Source organism: Oncorhynchus nerka, linkage group LG12, assembly GCF_034236695.1.
Source record: "Oncorhynchus nerka isolate Pitt River linkage group LG12, Oner_Uvic_2.0, whole genome shotgun sequence".
Lineage (NCBI taxonomy): Eukaryota > Metazoa > Chordata > Actinopteri > Salmoniformes > Salmonidae > Oncorhynchus > Oncorhynchus nerka.
Genome location: NC_088407.1, coordinates 21,097,822 through 21,116,998, shown reverse-complemented (window position 1 = coordinate 21,116,998; position 19,177 = coordinate 21,097,822). Strand labels below are relative to the sequence as shown.

The following is a 19,177-nucleotide window of genomic DNA, read 5'->3' as shown; positions in this document are numbered from 1 at the left end:
TGAATGCACCAATTTGTAAGTCGCTCTGGATAAGAGCGTCTGCTAAATGACTTAAATGTAAATGTAAATGTCATAGGATACCACCTGTCTAACAAGTCAGTTTGTCAAATTTCTACCATGCTAGAGCTAACTGTAGTCAACTGTAAGTGTTGTGAAGTGGAAACGTCTAGGAGCAACAACGGCTGCAATATGGTAGGCCACACAAGCGCACAGAACGGGACCGCCGAGTGCTGACATAGTGTGTCTGACAGACTGGGATACTACATTATCATTCCTGTCTTTGTACCACTGATAGTTCCAGATACTGTCAGACCCTACTGAACACATCAGAGTAAGTGTCTCTCCAGGGAACACAGGGTTTGGTTCTACAGTCAGTGTAGCTTTGAGCAGAGCTGCAGAAACATACAACATATGTTTTTAAAATAACTAAACAGCATCCTTTAAATGAGGCCCACTTTCAAGTGGTTATAAGAACGGAGGCATTGATCGGGACTGGGTGTTCTCCATGGGTATTTCTAGTCAGTGACTCCTCCCCCCTGTATGACACATCTGAGAGTGACAGACTCTCCACTGAATATCTGGGAGCTGTTGGGGTGTATGGTCAGAACAGCCTTCGCCACTCCTGCACAAAATCAAACCAGCATGATACAATTCCCTTACACATGTTATTTTTAGACACTCAAAACATGTCCAGACAAAATCAACTTTAAAAATCACAAATAAAGAAATATGATGAAGCATTAAGAGATGGGGTCTTGATGAAGTGAACAAATATCTACCATCATCTTCAGAGTGTCCAGAGTTGATGTATGTATTCAGCACTAAAACAAAGAAAGTCACATTGCACAAATATTAGCTTGAAATAAACAACAACATGCCATATTCAGGTTACTGATTACCAAATCTGTCCTGTACTTTAATTTAAAGGTGCAATCTCTGATTTCTACATAGCCATTCATCCTTGAACAGTATAACATTTAATTGCCTCAGCTTATCAATACAGAAAAAACATGATTTCACGTTCGAAATGTCCATGTTTTGCATTTGTGAAATATAATTTCACATGTGAAACCATGTAACTGAATTGAATGACTACTGACCCATAACACTGACTTCTGTCATTATGAGTGCCCCCCGACACACTCAACCCTCTCCAATTGGCCTACATCCCAACAGATCCACGGACGACCAAATCGCCATTTCACTGCACAGGGCCCTCATCCACCTGGACAAGAGGAGTGTATTTATGAGGATGCTGTTCATCAACTACAGCTCAGCCTTAAATACCATAGTGCCGTCTAAGTTCACCAGAAATCTCAAATCCCTGGGAATGAACTCCTCCCTATGCAACTGGGTCCTGGACTAAATGACACGCTGCCCTCTGCAGGTGAAGGTAGGCAACATTACCTCCTCCACACTGATTCTAAACATGTGGGGCCCCACAAGCATGTGTCCTTAGTCCCCTCCCTTACTCTCTAAATTCCCAAAACTGCATGGCTTCACACAGTTCCAACTCATCATCAAGTTCGCTGATGAAATGGCAGTAGAAGGCCTGATTACCAACAACGACGAGAGGGCCTACAGGGAGGAGGTAGGCACTCTGACTGTGTGGTGCCAGGAAAACTACCTCTCCCTCAACGTCAGCAAAACAAAGGAGCTCATTGTGGACTTCAGGAGGAACCAGGCATCCTCATCAACGGGGCCATCGTGAAAACGGCAAAAAATGTCAATTTCCTTGGCGTGCAATTCTCTGAGGAGCTTGAATGGTAAAGCTACACGGACACCGTGGTGAATAACACACAACATTGACTCTTTAACCTCATGTGGCTGATTCAATTTGTCCGGTTCCTGAATGCCATGAACATCAATGCCTTTCTTAAAATCAATACACAGTATATATTTTTAAACATGCATATTTAGCTAAAAGAAATCCATGTTAGCAGGCGATTTTAACCAGGTGAAATTGTGTCACTTCTCTTGCATTCATTGCACACAGAGTCAGTGTATATGCAACAGTTTGGGCTGCTTAATTTGCCAGAATTCTACGTAATTATGACATAACATTGAAGGTTGTGCAATGTAACAGGAATATTTAGACTTATGGATGCCACCGTTAGATCAAATAAGGAACGGTTCTGTATTTCACTGAAAGAATAAACATCTTGTTTTCGAGATTATAGTTTCCGGATTTGACCATATTAATGACCTAATGCTCGTATTTCTGTGTGTTATGTTATAACTAAGTCTATGATTTGATAGAGCAGTCTGACTGAGCGATGGTAGGCACCAGCAGGCTCGTAAGCATTCATTCAAACAGCACTTTACTGCATTTTGCCAGCAGCTCTTTGCTGTGCTTCAAGCATTGAGCTGTTTATGTCTTCAAGCCTATCAACTCCCGAGATTAGGCTGGTGTAACTGATGTGAAATGGCTAGCTAGTCAGCGGGGTGCGCGCTAATAGCGTTTCAAACGTCACTCGCTCTGAGACTTGGAGTGGTTGTTTCCCTTGTTCTGCATGGGTAACGTTCGAGCGAGGAGAGGGACGGAAGCTATACAGTTACACTGGCAATACTAAAGTGCCTATAAGAACATCCAATAGTCAAAGGTTAATGAAATACAAATGGTAGAGAGAGAAATAGTCCTATAATAACTACAACCTAAAACTTGTTACCTGGGAATATTGAAGACTCATGTTAAAAGAAACCACCAGCTTTCATATGTTCTCATGTTCTGAGCAAGTAACTTAACGTTAGCTTTCTAAACATGGCACATATTGCACTTTTACTTTCTTCTCCAACACTTTGTTTTTGCATTATTTAAACGAAATTGAACATGTTTCATTATTTATTTGAGACTAAATTGATTGTATTGATGTATTATATTAAGTTAAAATAATAATAAGTGTTCATTCAGTATTGTTGTAACTGTCATTATTACAAATAAATAAATAAATTGTCCGATTAATCGGTCTCGACTTTTTTTGGTCCTCCAATAATCGGTATCGGAGTTGAAAAATCATAAATTGGTTGACCTCTAGTTCACGCCTCTTTACCGTCACACAGAGGAATAGAGAGAAAAGCATTCTACAGAAATGAACAAAGACTGTGAGAAAAAACAGCAGTGTTTAAAGGCGTGTTTATTTTCTGACCAACTTCTCTGTATGGCCCCACACTGCATGATGTCACACTGGTTCCTTCCTCTTTACTGGAGGAGAGGAGGATGGAACGAGAATAGAACAGATGCTTATAGGCCCTTTGTTAAGTTGTCAGGTTTCAAGCCTACCCAACTAATTTCAGTTGTTCCACTGATCACCAAGTAAATTTAACAACTTCAGCCACCCCCCCCCACTTAACAAACACACACGTGTACACACTTACATGCATCCACCCGCATATACACACACACATGCATGCACGCTTGCACGCGCGTGTCCTTAGAGACAACACAACAGCTGTGGATAAACTGTTGCACTGTCTTTCACTAAAGGACCTTAACAACAGTGAATCTCTCTGTCTAAAAGATTCTGCAAGGAGCATAGGACCATGGATAACAGAGAGTAGGAAGGAACAACCTGTTTAGTCATACCACTTCTCCAAGAGAAAGTCAACAAGTGTAAAACAGAGAGTGTACATACGGGGCTGTCTTTGATAAATGGTTAAAGTAAGGCCCACATCCAGAGACACATAGCAGCTATACTGGTAGTATATCTACGAACAGTACTACACCTGCACCTGTCAACGACACATTGTTCTGCTTCCACGAGCACATCCAATGCTAGCATCAGTAATTCTACATTTGTTGCGTTACAGCTGGATGAGTTAACAGATGTGGCGGGCCTGGCACAGCTCCTGGTCTTATGTCCGTTACGGTTATCGGGGGTCAATTAAAGAAGACATCCACTTCTGCAAACCACTGGAAACCAGGATAACAGGAGAGGATATTTTTAAAGTACTGGACAGGCCTGACAATGTGGGGCAGAACCTGTTATGAGCCTCAGATTTTTTGCTTGTTTTGCATGTTATTTTGGCATTAATGTGTCATATATCAGTTTGCAAACATTGTAAAAAATCTATCATTCAGTTAATAAAGCCGCATACAAACATGGGCTGTGTCCGAAAACCCATACTAACATACTGTATAGTACATCCTTAATGAGTATATACTACATACTATATAAACTCAGCAAAAAAAGAAACGTCCTCTCACTGTCAACTGCATTTATTTTCAGAAAACTTAATAACGTGTAAATATTTATATGAACATAACAAGCCTCAACAACAGACATAAACTGAACAAGTTCCACAGACATGTGACTAACAGAAATGGAATGTGTCCCTAAACAAAGGGGGGGGGAAGTCCAAATCCAAAGTCACAGTCAGTATGTGGTGTGGCCAATAGCTGCATTAAGTACTGCAGTGCATCTCCTCCTCATGGACTGCACCAGATTTGCCAGTTCTTGCTGTGAGATGTTACCCTACTCTTTCACCAAGGCACCTGCAAGTTCCCGGACATTTCTGGGGGGGAATGACCCTAGCCCTCACACTCCGATCCAACAGGTCCCAGACTTGCTCAATGGGATTGAGATTCAGGCTCATAGTTGGCCATGGCAGAACACTGACATTCCTGTCTTGCAGGAAATCACGCACAGAACGAGCAGTATGGCTGGTGACATTGTCATGCTGGATGGTCATGTCAGGATGAACCTGCAGGAAGGGTACCACATGAGGGAGGAGGATGTCTTCCCTGTAATACACAGCATTGAGATTGCCTGCAATACCAACAAGCTCAGTCCGATGATGCTGTGACACACCGCCCCAGACCATGACTGACCGCCCACTTCCAAATCGATCCCGCTCCAGAGTACAGGCCTCGGTGTAACGCTCATTCCTTTGACGATAAACGCAAATCTGACCATCACCCCTGGTGAGACAAAACCGCAACTTGTCAGTGAAGAGAACTTTTTGCCAGTCCTGTCTGGTCCAGCGATAGTGGGTTTGTGCCCATAGGCAACGTTGTTTCCGGTGATGTCTGGTGAGGACCTGCCTTACAACAGGCCTACAAGCCCTCAGTCCAGCCTCTCTCCGCCTATTGCGGACAGTCTGAGCACTGATGGAGAGATTGTGTGTTCCTGGTGTAACTCGGGCAGTTGTTGTTGCCATCATGTACCTGTCACGCAGGTATGTTGTTCGGATGTACCAATCCAGTGCAGGTGTTGTTACACGTGGTCTGCCACTGCGAGGACGATCAGCTGTCCGTCCTGTCTCCCTGTAGCGCTGTCTTAGGCGTCTCACAGTACGGACATTGCAATTTATTGCCCTGGCCACACCTGCAGTCCTCATGCTTTCTTGCAGCATGCCTGAGGCACATTCACGCAGATGAGCAGGGACCCTGGGCATCTTTCTTTTGGTGTTTTTCAGAGTCAGTAGAAAGGCCTCCTTATTGCCTACCATCTGTAAACTCTTAGTGTCTTAACGACCGTTCCACAGGTACATGTTCATTAATTGTTTATGGTTCATTGAACAAGCATGAGAAACAGTGTTAAAACCCTTCACAATGAAGATCTGTGAAGTTATTTGGATTTTTATGAATTGTCTTTGAAAGACAGGGTCCTGAAAAATGTACGTTTCTTTTTTTTGCTGAGTTTACTATTTAGCCATGTAAGTATACTGTAAACGAACGGTATCCTTTCAGTTGAGCATACTAGCGTAGCACCATGCCTGTCTACTGGAAGTTGATGCTGGAAGCCAGAGCGTTCAGAGCGCACACTGGCAGAGGACTAGGGTTGATCTGAGCGTTCTGACCATCACAACAGCAGTGAAGCCCACATCACAAGCTAACTGGCTAGCTACTTCCAGGCACAAATGAGAGAACACTTTACTCTGACCATTTTACTCACCACAGCAGAGCTGGCTAGGCTGTTTTCATGTTATCCAGAGCATTGGTGACTGTAACTGTGTTGCTGGCAACAATTTAATGAGGCTTTTTGCCGAAGTTTTCCATATACAACGCGTGATGAGCATTCGCAAATTCATCAGTTATTCTGCACTCTGGCACACTCAGACCAGAGTGCTCTAAAATTAGAGTAGATAGCCTGAGCTAATTTATGTTCATTGAGAACGCACAAAGACTATACCACTTAGCTAAGAATGATGTGAATAATCAAGTCAATAAATGTTGGGTAGTCAGGTAGATAGCATGTAGACAAGTTTGTTGTATTAGTAGCCAACTTACTAGGTAAATCAAATCAAATCAAATCAGATTTTATTTGTCACATACACATGGTTAGCAGATGTTAATGCGAGTGTAGCGAAATGCTTGTGCTTCTAGTTCCGACAATGCAGTGATTACCAACAAGTAATCTAACTAACAATTCCAAAACTACTACTTATACTACTGTCTTATACACAGTGTAAGGGGATAAAGAATATGTACATAAGGATATATGAATGAGTGATGGTACAGAGCAGCATACAGTAGATGGTATCGAGTACAGTATATACATATGAGATGAGTATGTAGACAAAGTAAACAAAGTGGCATAGTTAAAGTGGCTAGTGATACATGTATTACATAAGGATGCAGTCGATGATGTAGAGTACAGTATATACGTACGCATATGAGATGAATAATGTAGGGTAAGTAACATTATATAAGGTAGCATTGTTTAAAGTGGCTAGTGATATATTTACATAATTTCCCATCAATTCCCATTATTAAAGTGGCTGGAGTTGGGTCAGTGTCAATGACAGTGTGTTGGCAGCAGCCACTCAATGTTAGTGGTGGCTGTTTAACAGTCTGATGGCCTTGAGATAGAAGCTGTTTTTCAGTCTCTCGGTCCCAGCTTTGATGCACCTGTACTGACCTCGCCTTCTGGATGATAGCGGGGTGAACAGGCAGTGGTTCGGGTGGTTGATGTCCTTGATGATCTTTATGGCCGTCCTGTAACATCGGGTGGTGTAGGTGTCCTGGAGGGCAGGTAGTTTGCCCCCGGTGATGCGTTGTGCAGACCTCACTACCCTCTGGAGAGCCTTACGGTTGAGGGCGGAGCAGTTGCCGTACCAGGCGGTGATACAGCCCGCCAGGATGCTCTCGATTGTGCATCTGTAGAAGTTTGTGAGTGCTTTTGGTGACAAGCCGAATTTCTTCAGCCTCCTGAGGTTGAAGAGGCGCTGCTGCGCCTTCTTCACGACGCTGTCAGTGTGAGTGGACCAATTCAATTTGTCTGTGATGTGTATGCCGAGGAACTTAAAACTTGCTACCCTCTCCACTACTGTTCCATCGATGTGGATAGGGGGGTGTTCCCTCTGCTGTTTCCTGAAGTCCACAATCATCTCCTTAGTTTTGTTGGCGTTGAGTGTGAGGTTATTTTCCTGACACCACACTCCGAGGGCCCTCACCTCCTCCCTGTAGGCCTTCTCGTCGTTGTTGGTAATCAAGCCTACCATTGTTGTGTCGTCCGCAAACTTGATGATTGAGTTGGAGGCGTGCGTGGCCACGCAGTCGTGGGTGAACAGGGAGTACAGGAGAGGGCTCAGAACGCACCCTTGTGGGGCCCCCGTGTTGAGGATCAGCGGGGAGGAGATGTTGTTGCCTACCCTCACCACCTGGGGGCGGCCCGTCAGGAAGTCCAGTACCCAGTTGCACAGGGCGGGGTCGAGACCCAGGGTCTCGAGCTTGATGACGAGCTTGGAGGGTACTATGGTGTTGAATGCCGAGCTGTAGTCGATGAACAGCATTCTCACATAGGTATTCCTCTTGTCCAGGTGGGTTAGGGCAGTGTGCAGTGTGGTTGAGATTGCATCGTCTGTGGACCTATTTGGGCGGTAAGCAAATTGGAGTGGGTCTAGGGTGTCAGGTAGGGTGGAGGTGATATGGTCCTTGACTAGTCTCTCAAAGCACTTCATGATGACGGAAGTGAGTGCTACGGGGCGGTAGTCGTTTAGCTCAGTTACCTTAGCTTTCTTGGGAACAGGAACAATGGTGGCCCTCTTGAAGCATGTGGGAACAGCAGACTGGTATAGGGATTGATTGAATATGTCCGTAAACACACCGGCCAGCTGGTCTGCGCATGCTTTGAGGGCGCGGCTGGGGATGCCGTCTGGGCCTGCAGCCTTGCGAGGGTTAACACGTTTAAATGTCTTACTCACCTCGGCTGCAGTGAAGGAGAGACCGCATGTTTTCGTTTCAGGCCGTGTCAGTGGCACTGTATTGTCCTCAAAGCGGGCAAAAAAGTTATTTAGTCTGCCTGGGAGCAAGACATCCTGGTCCGTGACTGGGCTGGGTTTCTTCTTGTAGTCCGTGATTGACTGTAGACCCTGCCACATGCCTCTTGTGTCTGAGCCATTGAATTGAGATTCCACTTTGTCTCTGTACTGACGCTTAGCTTGTTTAATAGCCTTGCGGAGGGAATAGCTGCATTGTTTATATTCTGTCATGTTTCCGGTCACCTTGCCCTGATTAAAAGCAGTGGTTCGCGCTTTCAGTTTCACCCGAATGCTGCCATCAATCCACGGTTTCTGGTTAGGGAATGTTTTTATCGTTGCTATGGGAACGACATCTTCGACGCACGTTCTAATGAACTCGCACACCGAATCAGCGTATTCGTCAATATAGCTAGCTAACATACTGTTACCTACTGTTGACTAACCCCATTCGGAACAAATTTGCGAGGCTACATTCAAATGAGACTGCAATGAAAACTAATGGGACTGTAGCAACTGTGTTGGAATCAACATCTGGGGTGTGTTTCTATCCAAGCGTTGATTGACATGGTAATGGCCCGATCGTTTTGGAGAAAAGTTGAAATAACTCAACCCTCAGACACTGTACGTTAATCCTTGTCATATGAAGAGAAATAATGAAGAGAAATTATAGATAAAACGTGTCGGTGCTCATCGGCCATTGGAGATAAACATTACACAACAAGTTGGAAATCGCAAATTCAACAATGAGTGGTTTGAAAGGAATCAGCGGCTAACTGCAAGCATTGCAAAGCAATCATTAGCCTGCTACTCAGGGGAGTGGCTGTGTGGTCCCAAGTCTAAGACTAGGGGTCTATTTTCCTAGTTAAAAATGATAAACAATAAACAGTGGCCATGCTGTCAATGAAGCATGATTTGTGCCTTGATCAAAGCAACTGTTAACTCAGAACTGCAAAATCTGACTTTACTGAGTTTAAAGACAACTGGGATCTCTGGAAAATCGAGCTAGGACTGGGACTATAGGTTTTGAACTTTCATCCAACTCGGGCCTCTTTTTTTTCTAGAGTTCCCAGTTGTCTTGAAAGCACCATAAATCCAGAGAATACCAGACTTTGATGACAAAGTTTGATGACAAAATTTGTTCACGAAGGACCGCCACGCCAGCTTCCTGTTCAAGTGAACACAGCACAACAAGGTGAGTCCAAAAATGCATTGTATGCTGCTGCATAAATGATGTAATATGACAGGGATATATGTATACAGTAGCTAAGAAAGTAATACTAAGTGTATGTTGTGTAGTAAGCTGTTTGAAGAACATGTGCATCACCCTAATAATGTGGTCCATTTTCACCTCTTAATTTTGTCTACTGTTGTGACTTGGTGGTGCACATGTAGCCTATAACCTGTTTTTGAGAAATGGAATCATCGAATATTGTAAGAGCTTTCATTGTCTGCTTATATGCCCCCTTTATTTATCCTACGGTTCTGACTTGGTGTACAGGGAGAACACTGTAAGTACGGCTCATGTTCTGAATTCTGTCACCACATATCAAAAGTGCTGAACAAATAGTTATATAGACTACGTCCATCTTAGCTCACTCATTAATGTCTTAATCGAAATTACGTATTGCCTCTTATCCGCTTGTCGTCCCCTTATGCTATAGTTCATACATCTCAATTGCCAGTAGACACCATTTGTTTAAGCAGATAAGCCATATCAGTTATGTTTTTTTTAAAGGCAGTAAATGAGGCTGAATGAACTATTTCGCTGCCAGACAAGGCTACGCTAATAGCCATGTGTAGCAGTGGTAAGGTGTAGGGACTGCTGTTGTGACTCTGCTGTTGGGACAGCTTTATTTAGGCCCTAACAGTTTGTGGGGTACGTTTGTCACCGTTATAGTGCAATTAATGTATTGTTTAGTGTTGTGTTGTGTAGTGGCTTTGCTGGCATGCATCCCACTTATTTTTGGGCCCCACCAATATTTACAGGCCTAAATCACAACTGGTAATAGTAGACAGTAATTAGTGTGCATCAGGTGCCAGGTGACTCGTGCTCACCAGAGGTAGTGGTGACATCAAACAAGCACTTGAAGCAAAAGAACTCACATGGACTGAATCCCCACAAAGTGGGGCTGGTTCAGTTAGTAGGCACAAAGCAACTCAATGCAAGGCGAACTAAATACAACGGCTAAAATGGCTATACCCAGACGGCGGTTAGCTAGCTTTCATTCGCCGTGAGGACTAGGAGTGTGGCTTAAGCTCAGCACAGGCCGGTACTCAGTAAAACCTTACAAAACTCACTGGACTTGATCGAGAGCTGCCTGAGAATGTTTGTTTTCCATGGGGTACAGGGCCCATAATAACTTTGGGGGAAAAGCATTGCTGAACCGGGTTTTGCGTGTGCAATTCGATGATTAGCCGTGAGCTTTTGGTGTTAGCTAGCTAGTTTTCACCTAGTTGGCTAATAGCCTAGCTAGATAGTACCACGTTAGCTAAAGACAACCTTATGAATAGCATTGTTAGTCTTCAGTCTTGATAGTCTCTTTTGTCCATAGCACCATGAGGTATAGCTTGTCAACACTCATCAATCTCTTAGTACAGTTTACTATATCTGTAGAGGTGGAACTCTCAACCATTTACAATATTCCCAACTTGATACTAGAACACATCCAACAAATATAGCATTTTGCATTCATCGTCATTGACAGTATTTTTAGCAACCACTGAGTTAGAGCTACTCTTTATTTCCTGAGTGGTGACCTGGTTAAATGCTCACCACACCACCACACCATCTGCTCTACAAGCTCAGGTTCTCACAGAGATGCTACTTCAGTGTAGGGTGGTCATTCACCCCCACCTCATATACAGATATATGATCTTAAAATAAACTATATGTTCACAGCAAAATAATCCTGCAGCAACCGGATTTAAACATTTAGTCCAACATGTTGCTTGATTGGTGGTTAGGATATTAGCTGGCCAAAATTAGGCGACATGAAAAGTGCAATACTGCTAAAATCTGCATTTCCTGTGGTTGACGACAATTCTTAGCAACAAAAGAGTGACCAATTTAAGATTCTTCATCTGTAGACCTACACCATATTTGCTGCTATCCAACTTTAGTGTAATTTACTAATAAGTATTTGCACTGTTTTATCAATAAGGAATAAAACACAAAAAAGCTAAAACATGAAACTGTCTTAATTTACATGATTGTCTTATTCCTTTTTTCCATCAAAGGTTTAGTAAATCAGGTAATTAGTGTTCATACACAAACACACTCACTCAGTACTTACAGAGTAACACACAGATCAAGGTGGACTCCATTATGTCCTGCTGGAACTCTGAACTACAGTTCTTCTGACGAACCCCTCTACTTCTTATACGATGACAGACGGATTAGTTCACGCCTCTTTACCGTCACACAGAGAAATAGAGAGAAGCATTCTACAGAAATGTACAAAGACTGTGAAAAAAAAGAGTAACAGTTGCTGGCGAGTTTATTTTCTGACCAACATCTTGTGATTCGCTACATGGACTCACACTGGTTCCTTCCTCTTTATTGGATAAAAGGAGGATGAAATGAGAATAGATACCTGAGATGAGATCAGAGCTTGTAGTTTGATATCAGAATGTGCAGATAGATAGATAACTAGATAGCTAGATAGATACTGACTATAGGCCTCCCTTCAAGCCTAGGGTGCTAACCTCAGTTGTTCCACTTAGCCCAAATAGACATCTTCACCCCCACCTCCTTCCCCCTCCTCACTCCCTGTCTTCACACACACTACTGTTTAGTAATAGCCTGTGTCAAAACCACAGTCAGCTAGCTAACTTATTCATTACTCAGATGGTTTTGAGGGACACATTTAGTTAAAAACTGTCTACATAGATATGTATTTGTTAGTGTGTTGTTTATGAGATGTGTATCAGGATAATGTATTTTTCATGTGTGTGTATGTCTGGTCGTTTCAGTCAACATAAAAATCTCATTGATTTATCAAGACCAGTCCCCATGCTTGTATCAGAGAATGGCGAAACGATGCTAAAATAGTTATTGCTATTGCTTCAAATCCTATTGGGAATCAATTTAAATAAATAATACACAACACTTCTAACAGCATATTACTCAACACTAGTGAGACTCATCTTGCCTACGGAAGGCCTACAGTGTATCGAAAAATATGACGTGACTCTCCGCCAATAATTACATATAGAGGATTGGAGGATTCTAAATTAAAACCAAAACCTGCCTGATGGGTCTCCCGGTGGAGACCGGCACGGGTAACTGTAGCAACGCATTTTGCATTGCGATGTGGTGGAGAGGGTAGTAAGGAGGAGGCTGAAGAAGGCTGAAGAAATTTGGCTTGTCACCAATAGCACTCACAAACTTCTACAGATGCACAATCGAGAGCATCCTGTCGGGCTGTGTCACCGCCTGGTACGGCAACTGCTCCGCCCACAACCGTAAGGCTCTCCAGAGGGTAGTGAGGTCTGCACAACGCATCACCGGGGGCAAATTAACTGCCCTCCAGGACACCTACACCACCCGATGTCACTGGAAGGCCATAATGATCATCAAGGACAACAACCACCCGAGCCACTGCCTGTTCACCCCGTTATCATCCAGAAAGCGAGGTCAGTACAGATGCATCAAAGCAGGGACCGAGAGACTGAAAAACAGCTTCTATCTCAAGGCCATCAGACTGTTAAACAGCCACCACTAACATAGAGTGGCTGCTGCCAACATACTGACTCAACTCCAGCCACTTTAATAATGGAAATTGATAGAAATTGATGTAAATATATATCACTAGCCACTTCAAACAATGCTACTTAATATAATGTTTACATACCCTACATTACTCATATGTATATGTAGATACTGTACTCTATATCATCTACTGCAACTTTATGTAATACATGTATCACTAGCCACTTTAAACTATGCCACTTAATATAATGTTTACATACCCTACATTACTCATATGTATATGTATATACTGTACTCTATATCATCTACTGCATCTTTATGTAATACATGTATCACTAGCCACTTTAAACTATGCCACTTTGTTTACATACCCTACATTACTCATCTCATATGTATATACTGTACTCGATACCATCTACTGCATCTTGCCTGTGCCGTTCTGTACCATCACTCATTCATATATCTTTATGTACATATTATTTATCCCTTTACACTTGTGTGTAGAAGGTAGAAGTTTTGGAATTGTTAGGTTAGATTACTCGTTGGTTATTACTGCATTGTCGGAACTAGAAGCACAAGCATTTCGCTACATTCACATCTGCTAACCATGTGTATGTGACAAATAACATTTGATTTGATTTGATTAGACAGCTGCGCCACTGGGGAGGCCCCATCCACAAAGTATGAAAATACAGAGAGGTGTTGGTAAAGGTATATTGTCCTGCAAACAGCCATAATGGGCTATTATAATACTGTACATGGTGTCCAGGTCAGGATAACCAAAACAGTTCTTTATTAAAGACTATCAGAAAGAATGTAGGTGCTTATTTATTTTCATCCAAAGCCATGAATGAGTGAGTCACTCAGCTTTATGTAGGTGCCGCTACATTATATGACTGCAATCAACTTGATAAAATATAACAGTATTTTGGAGGTTATTTCATTTTCAAAAAAACAAAAATGAGGGATTGTAATCTGAATAAATGCCAAAATAGTATTTGTAAAGGCCAAAACATGAATTGCTGTTTTTAGAGGGAGAGAAACGCTGGGCCAATTGTGCGCCACCCTATGGGACTCCCAATCACGGTCGGATGTGATACGTAATAATAACAATAATACTTTTTGTTGTATTATTTGTTTTGTCTTTTCTGGTGGATTAAAGTGAAATTGCAACAAATAAAATAAAATCAACGTTTATTTGTCACAGCGAAATGCTTACTTACAGGCTCTAACCAATAGTACAAAAAAAAGGTATTAGGCGAACAATAGGTAAGTAAGGAAATTAAAACAACAGTAAAATGACAGTTTTTTTTTGTCCTAGACTTGGCACTCCGGTACCGCTTGCCATGCGGTAGCAGAGAGAACAGTCTATGACTGGGGTGGCTAGGGCCTTCCTCTGACACCGCCTGGTGTAGAGGTCCTGGATGGCAGGCAGCAATCACGGCCGGTTGTTATACAGCCAACCGAACTAAGAAATACATTTGACGATAGAATTCTCCCCCTACCCTCCGTCTGGGAAAGTTTATTGTCCAGCTACCTGCTAATAGCCATAATGACGCTGTGCAACGTGACCATGTGTGTTTGAAAGACTATTCTCCAGTAAGCAACCATTTGTTTACCTTCATTAACTTTGTTTAAATATTTCTGTAATTCAGTGATATTTATTCCCATAGTAATTAATTATCGATCCATAACCAAATAAACAATGGCATTTTGAAAGAGTATTTGTATCATTATTTTATTAACGAAAACATAAAGATGCCATTATTAGTTACATCAATCAACACAATACCATTACCTTATACTTGTAACAGTATCATGAGACAAATAAAACACATTTGTTTTACTTTTCTACACAGAGCATACAAACACAACCGAACACTGACACGTACATCATGAATGACTCAGTATAAATAGTGTATCAATCACCTATTTCAATTGAATCACCTATTTCAATTGAATCACCTATTTCAATTGAATCACCTATTTCTTTAAAATAAAATGACTGAGAAAGGAAAAGCAGTGACAGAGACAAAGAGGATGAAACATAAAGATGGAGGTTTGATCAAATAAATGAATATCTAGCATCATCTTCACAACAGTATCCACAGTAGATTCAACAAAGACCAAGAAAGTCATTACAGTACAGACAATAATACATCGACAGTACTTTCAGTGTAGCACACAGAGCAAGGTGTTCTCCATTCTGTCCCATGACCATCTCCGAACTACAGTTCTTCTGACAAACCGCTCTACTTCCTGTATGGTGAGTCTGATTATATCACACTGTCACGCCCTGGTCTAAGTATTTTGTGTTTTCTTCATGTATTGGGTCAGGCCAGGGTGTGGCATAGAGTTTTTGTATTGTGGTGTGTTTTGTCTTGGGATTTTGGAATGTGTGTATAGTGGGATTGTAGCTTAGTGGGGTGTTCTAGGAGAGTCTATGGCTGTCTGAAGTGGTTCTCAATCAGAGGCAGGTGTTTACCGTTGTCTCTGATTGGGAACCATATTTAGGCAGCCATATTCTTTGGTTGTATTGTGGGTGATTGTCCTGTGTGTCTTGATGTCCTGGTTAGAGGTTAGTAGACACTTGTATAGGCTGTTTTCGTTTTTCGTTTTGTAGTGTTAGTGTTTTGTTGTGTGTGACGTTTGTTTATTAAAGATGAATCACAATAGACACGCTGCAGTTTGGTCCGACTCTCCTTCACCATTAGAAAGCCGTTACAGAATCACCCACCACAGGACCAAGCAGCGTGTCAACAGGCAGGAGCCACAGGAGAAGCGACAGGTGCAGCAGGAACAGCAGCAAAGGCAGCAGCAGGAGAAGCAACAGAGGCAGCAGCAGCAGTGGGAGAGGCTGCACTCTTTGGATAAATGGACTTGGGAGGAGATCCTTGACGGAAAAGGACCCTGGGCAGAGCCATGGATGGAATTGGAGCTATCGGCGAAGCAGAGTGCTGAGTCTGAGAGTGTGGAGGATGTAGTGGACAGAGTAGAAAGAAAGCTGTTGGCGTGGCATAGTATGCACGGCATACCAGTGCCAGCACCACGCATCAGGCCTACAGTGCGTCCCGCCTGTCCAGCGTCCGGCGCCGCTGCCGGAACCTCCCGCCTGTCCGGCGCCTGTCCGCGCCGCTGGAGCCTCCCGCCACTGCCGCCTGTCCGGCGCCGCTGCCGGAGCCTCCCGCCTGTCCGGCGCCGCTGCCGGGAGCCTCCCGCCTGTCCGGCGCCGCTGCCGGAGCGTCCCGCCTGTCCGGCGCCGCTGCCGGAGCGCCGCCGCCTGCCGGAGCGCCGCTGCCGGAGCGTCCCGCCTGTCCGGCGCCGCTGCCGGGCTTCCCGCCTGTCCGGCGCTGTCAGAGCTACCGCCCCTCATGCCAGAGCAGCAGCTACAGTGGGAGAGATTGCACTACCTGGAGAAATGGACATGGGAGGAGGTACTGGACGGTAAAGGACCCTGGGATCAGCCTGGAGATTATTGTCGCCCCAAAGCCGAGCTGGAGGCAGCAAAAGCAGAGAGGCGGCATTATGAGGAGCTAGCACGGCAGAGCGGATGGAAGCCTGAGAGTCAGCCCCAAACATTTCTTGGGGGGGGGCTCACAGGGAGTATGGCTACGCTAGGTAGGAGACCTACGCTAACTTCCTGTGGTTACCGGGGGGCTAGAGAGACCGGGCAGGCACCTTGTTATGCAGTGGTGCGCACGGTGTCCCCAGTGCGGGTGCATAGCCCGGTGCGGTATATTCCAGCTCCTCGTATCGGCCGGGCTAGAGTGGGCATCGAGCCAGGTAAGGTTGGGCAGGCTCGGTGCTCAAGAGCTCCAGTGCGCCTGCACGGTCCGGTCTATCCAGTACCACCTCCACACCCCAGCCCTCCGGTAGCAGCTCCCCGCACCAGGCTTCCTGTGCGTGTCCTCGGTTCATTACCACCAGTGCCAGCACCACGCATCAGGCCTACAGTGTGTCCCGCCTGTCCAGCGCTGCCGGAGCGTCCCGCCTGTCCGGCGGCGCCGCTGCCGGCAGCTGTCCCTCCCGCCTGTCCGGCGCCGCTGCCGGCGCTTCCCGCCTGTCCGGCGCTGTCAGAGCTACCGCCCCTCATGCCAGAGGCGCCAGAGCCCCTCATTCCAGAGGCACCAGTACTCCTCTGTTCAGCGCAGCCAGAGCGGTCAGCCTGCATGAAGCATCCAGAGCTGTTAGTCTGCCCAGCGCCGTCTGAGCTACCCGTCTGCCCAGCGCCGTCTGAGCTACCCGTCTGCCCAGCGCCGTCTGAGCTACCCGTCTGCCCAGCGCCGTCTGAGCCACCCGTCTGCCCAGCGCCGCCAGCGCCGCCAGTCTGCCCAGCGCCGCCTGTCTGCCCAGCGCCGCCTGTCTGCCCAGCGCCGCCAGTGCCACCAGTCTGCCCAGCACCGCCAGTCTGCCCAGCACCGCCAGTCTGCCCAGCGCCGCCAGTGCTCCCAGTCTGCCCAGCGCCGCCAGTCTGCCCAGCGCCGCCAGTCTGCCCAGCGTCGCCAGTCTGCCCAGCGCCGCCAGTCTGCCCAGCGCCGTCTGAGCCACCCGTCTGCCCAGCGCCGCCAGTGCCGCCAGTCTGCCCAGCGCCGCCTGAGCTACCAGTCTGCCCAGCGCCGCCAGTCTGCCCAGCGCCACCAGTGCCGCCAGTCTGCCAGGATCAGTTAGATCCGCCATTCAGCCAGGATCCGCCAGTGTGCCAGGATCCGCCAGTCAGCAAGGATCCGCCAGTCTGCCAGGATCCGCCAGAAGTGCCAGTCAGCCAGGATCTGCCAGATCCGCTAGTCAGCCAGGATCCGCCATTCAGCCAGGATCTCCAGATCCGTGTCAGCCAGGATCCGCCAGTCTGCCAGGATCCGCCAGTCTGCTAGGATCAGCCAGGATGCCAGTCAGCCAGGATCTGCCAGATCCGCTTGTCAGCCAGGATCCGCCAGTCAGCCAGGATCTGCCAGATCCGCCAGTCTGCCAGATCCGCCAGTCAGCCAGGATCTCAGCCAGGATCCGCCAGTCAGCCAGGATCTGCCAGATCCGCCAGTCAGCCAGGATCTGCCAGATCCAGTCAGCCAGGATCCGCCAGTCAGCCAGGATCCGCCAGCCAGGATCAGCCAGGATCTGCCAGTCAGCCAGGATCTGTCTGAACCACCAGCCAGCCAGGATCTGGTAGATCCATTAACCTGCCTGAGATTCCTCTCACTCCCGAGCTTTCTCTCACTCCCGAGCTTCCTCTCACTCCCGAGCTTCCCACTCAGTCCCGAGCTGCCTCAGTCCCGAGCTGCCCCTCAGTCCCGATCTGCTCCTCAATCCAGTGGGTTTCTGGGTGAGGACACTACTAGGCCATGGTCGGCGGCGGGGTGGACTATCCAGGGACGCGAGGAGAGGGGACTAAGACATTAATTGAGTGGGGTCCACGTCCCGCGCCGGAACCGCCACCATGGACAGACGCCCACCCGGACCCTCCCTATTTGTTTTGAGGTGCGTTCGGGAGTCCGCACCTTAGGGGGGTTCTGTCACGCCCTGGTCTAAGTATTTTGTGTTTTCTTCATGTATTGGGTCAGGCCAGGGTGTGGCATAGAGTTTTTGTATTGTGGTGTGTTTTGTCTTGGGATTTTGGAATGTGTGTATAGTGGGATTGTAGCTTAGTGGGGTGTTCTAGGAGAGTCTATGGCTGTCTGAAGTGGTTCTCAATCAGAGGCAGGTGTTTACCGTTGTCTCTGATTGGGAACCATATTTAGGCAGCCATATTCTTTGGTTGTATTGTGGGTGATTGTCCTGTGTGTCTTGATGTCCTGGTTAGAGGTTAGTAGACACTTGTATAGGCTGTTTTCGTTTTTCGTTTTGTAGTGTTAGTGTTTTGTTGTGTGTTACGTTTGTTTATTAAAGATGAATCACAATAGACACGCTGCAGTTTGGTCCGACTCTCCTTCACCATTAGAAAGCCGTTACACACACAGAGAAAAAGAGAGACAAGATTCTGCAGAAATGTATAAAGACTGAACAAAAGAACAGTAACTGTTCTTTTCTGAGAAATTTATTTTTATGGTTGGCTACATTAGTTATATGGCCCCAACCTCTTTATTGGAGGAAAGAGGATGGAACTAGAAGAGAGATCTGAGATCAGATCTTGTGGTTTGACATCAGAATGTGCAGATGTTTGTTTCATGTTGCCCTATGAACAGATAGATGGATACGGAAAGACAGACAGACAGGAAGACATACACTGAGTGTACAAAACATTAAGGACACCTGCTCTTTCCGTGACAGACT

General features: G+C 45.6%; 2 protein-coding genes and 1 long non-coding RNA gene across 10 annotated transcripts in view; 2 read left to right on the top strand and 1 right to left on the bottom strand.

Moving 5' to 3' along the window:
* LOC135574291 (uncharacterized) overlaps positions 1-19,177 on the top strand; it is a 237,640-nt gene that overhangs the window by 147,600 nt on the left and 70,863 nt on the right. The window lies entirely within an intron of this gene.
* Positions 1-19,177, bottom strand: part of LOC115118802 (Fc receptor-like protein 5) — an 83,011-nt gene that overhangs the window by 16,807 nt on the left and 47,027 nt on the right. Inside the window, exons 1-2 of one of the 8 annotated variants that reach the window (XM_065025382.1) lie at positions 11,496-11,561; positions 780-821 (exon numbers count right to left, since the gene is read on the bottom strand). The exons of 6 other annotated variants lie outside the window; for them this stretch is intronic. In XM_065025382.1, the coding sequence (XP_064881454.1) occupies positions 780-821; positions 11,496-11,526 (73 nt within the window). In that variant the 5' untranslated portion in view covers positions 11,527-11,561. Of the gene's footprint in view, positions 1-779; positions 822-11,495; positions 11,562-19,177 lie in introns of those variants that run through there. One more of the 8 variants, XM_065025381.1, reaches the window with a different exon arrangement.
* Positions 1-19,177, top strand: part of LOC115118803 (C-type lectin domain family 4 member F-like) — a 94,058-nt gene that overhangs the window by 57,483 nt on the left and 17,398 nt on the right. The window lies entirely within an intron of this gene.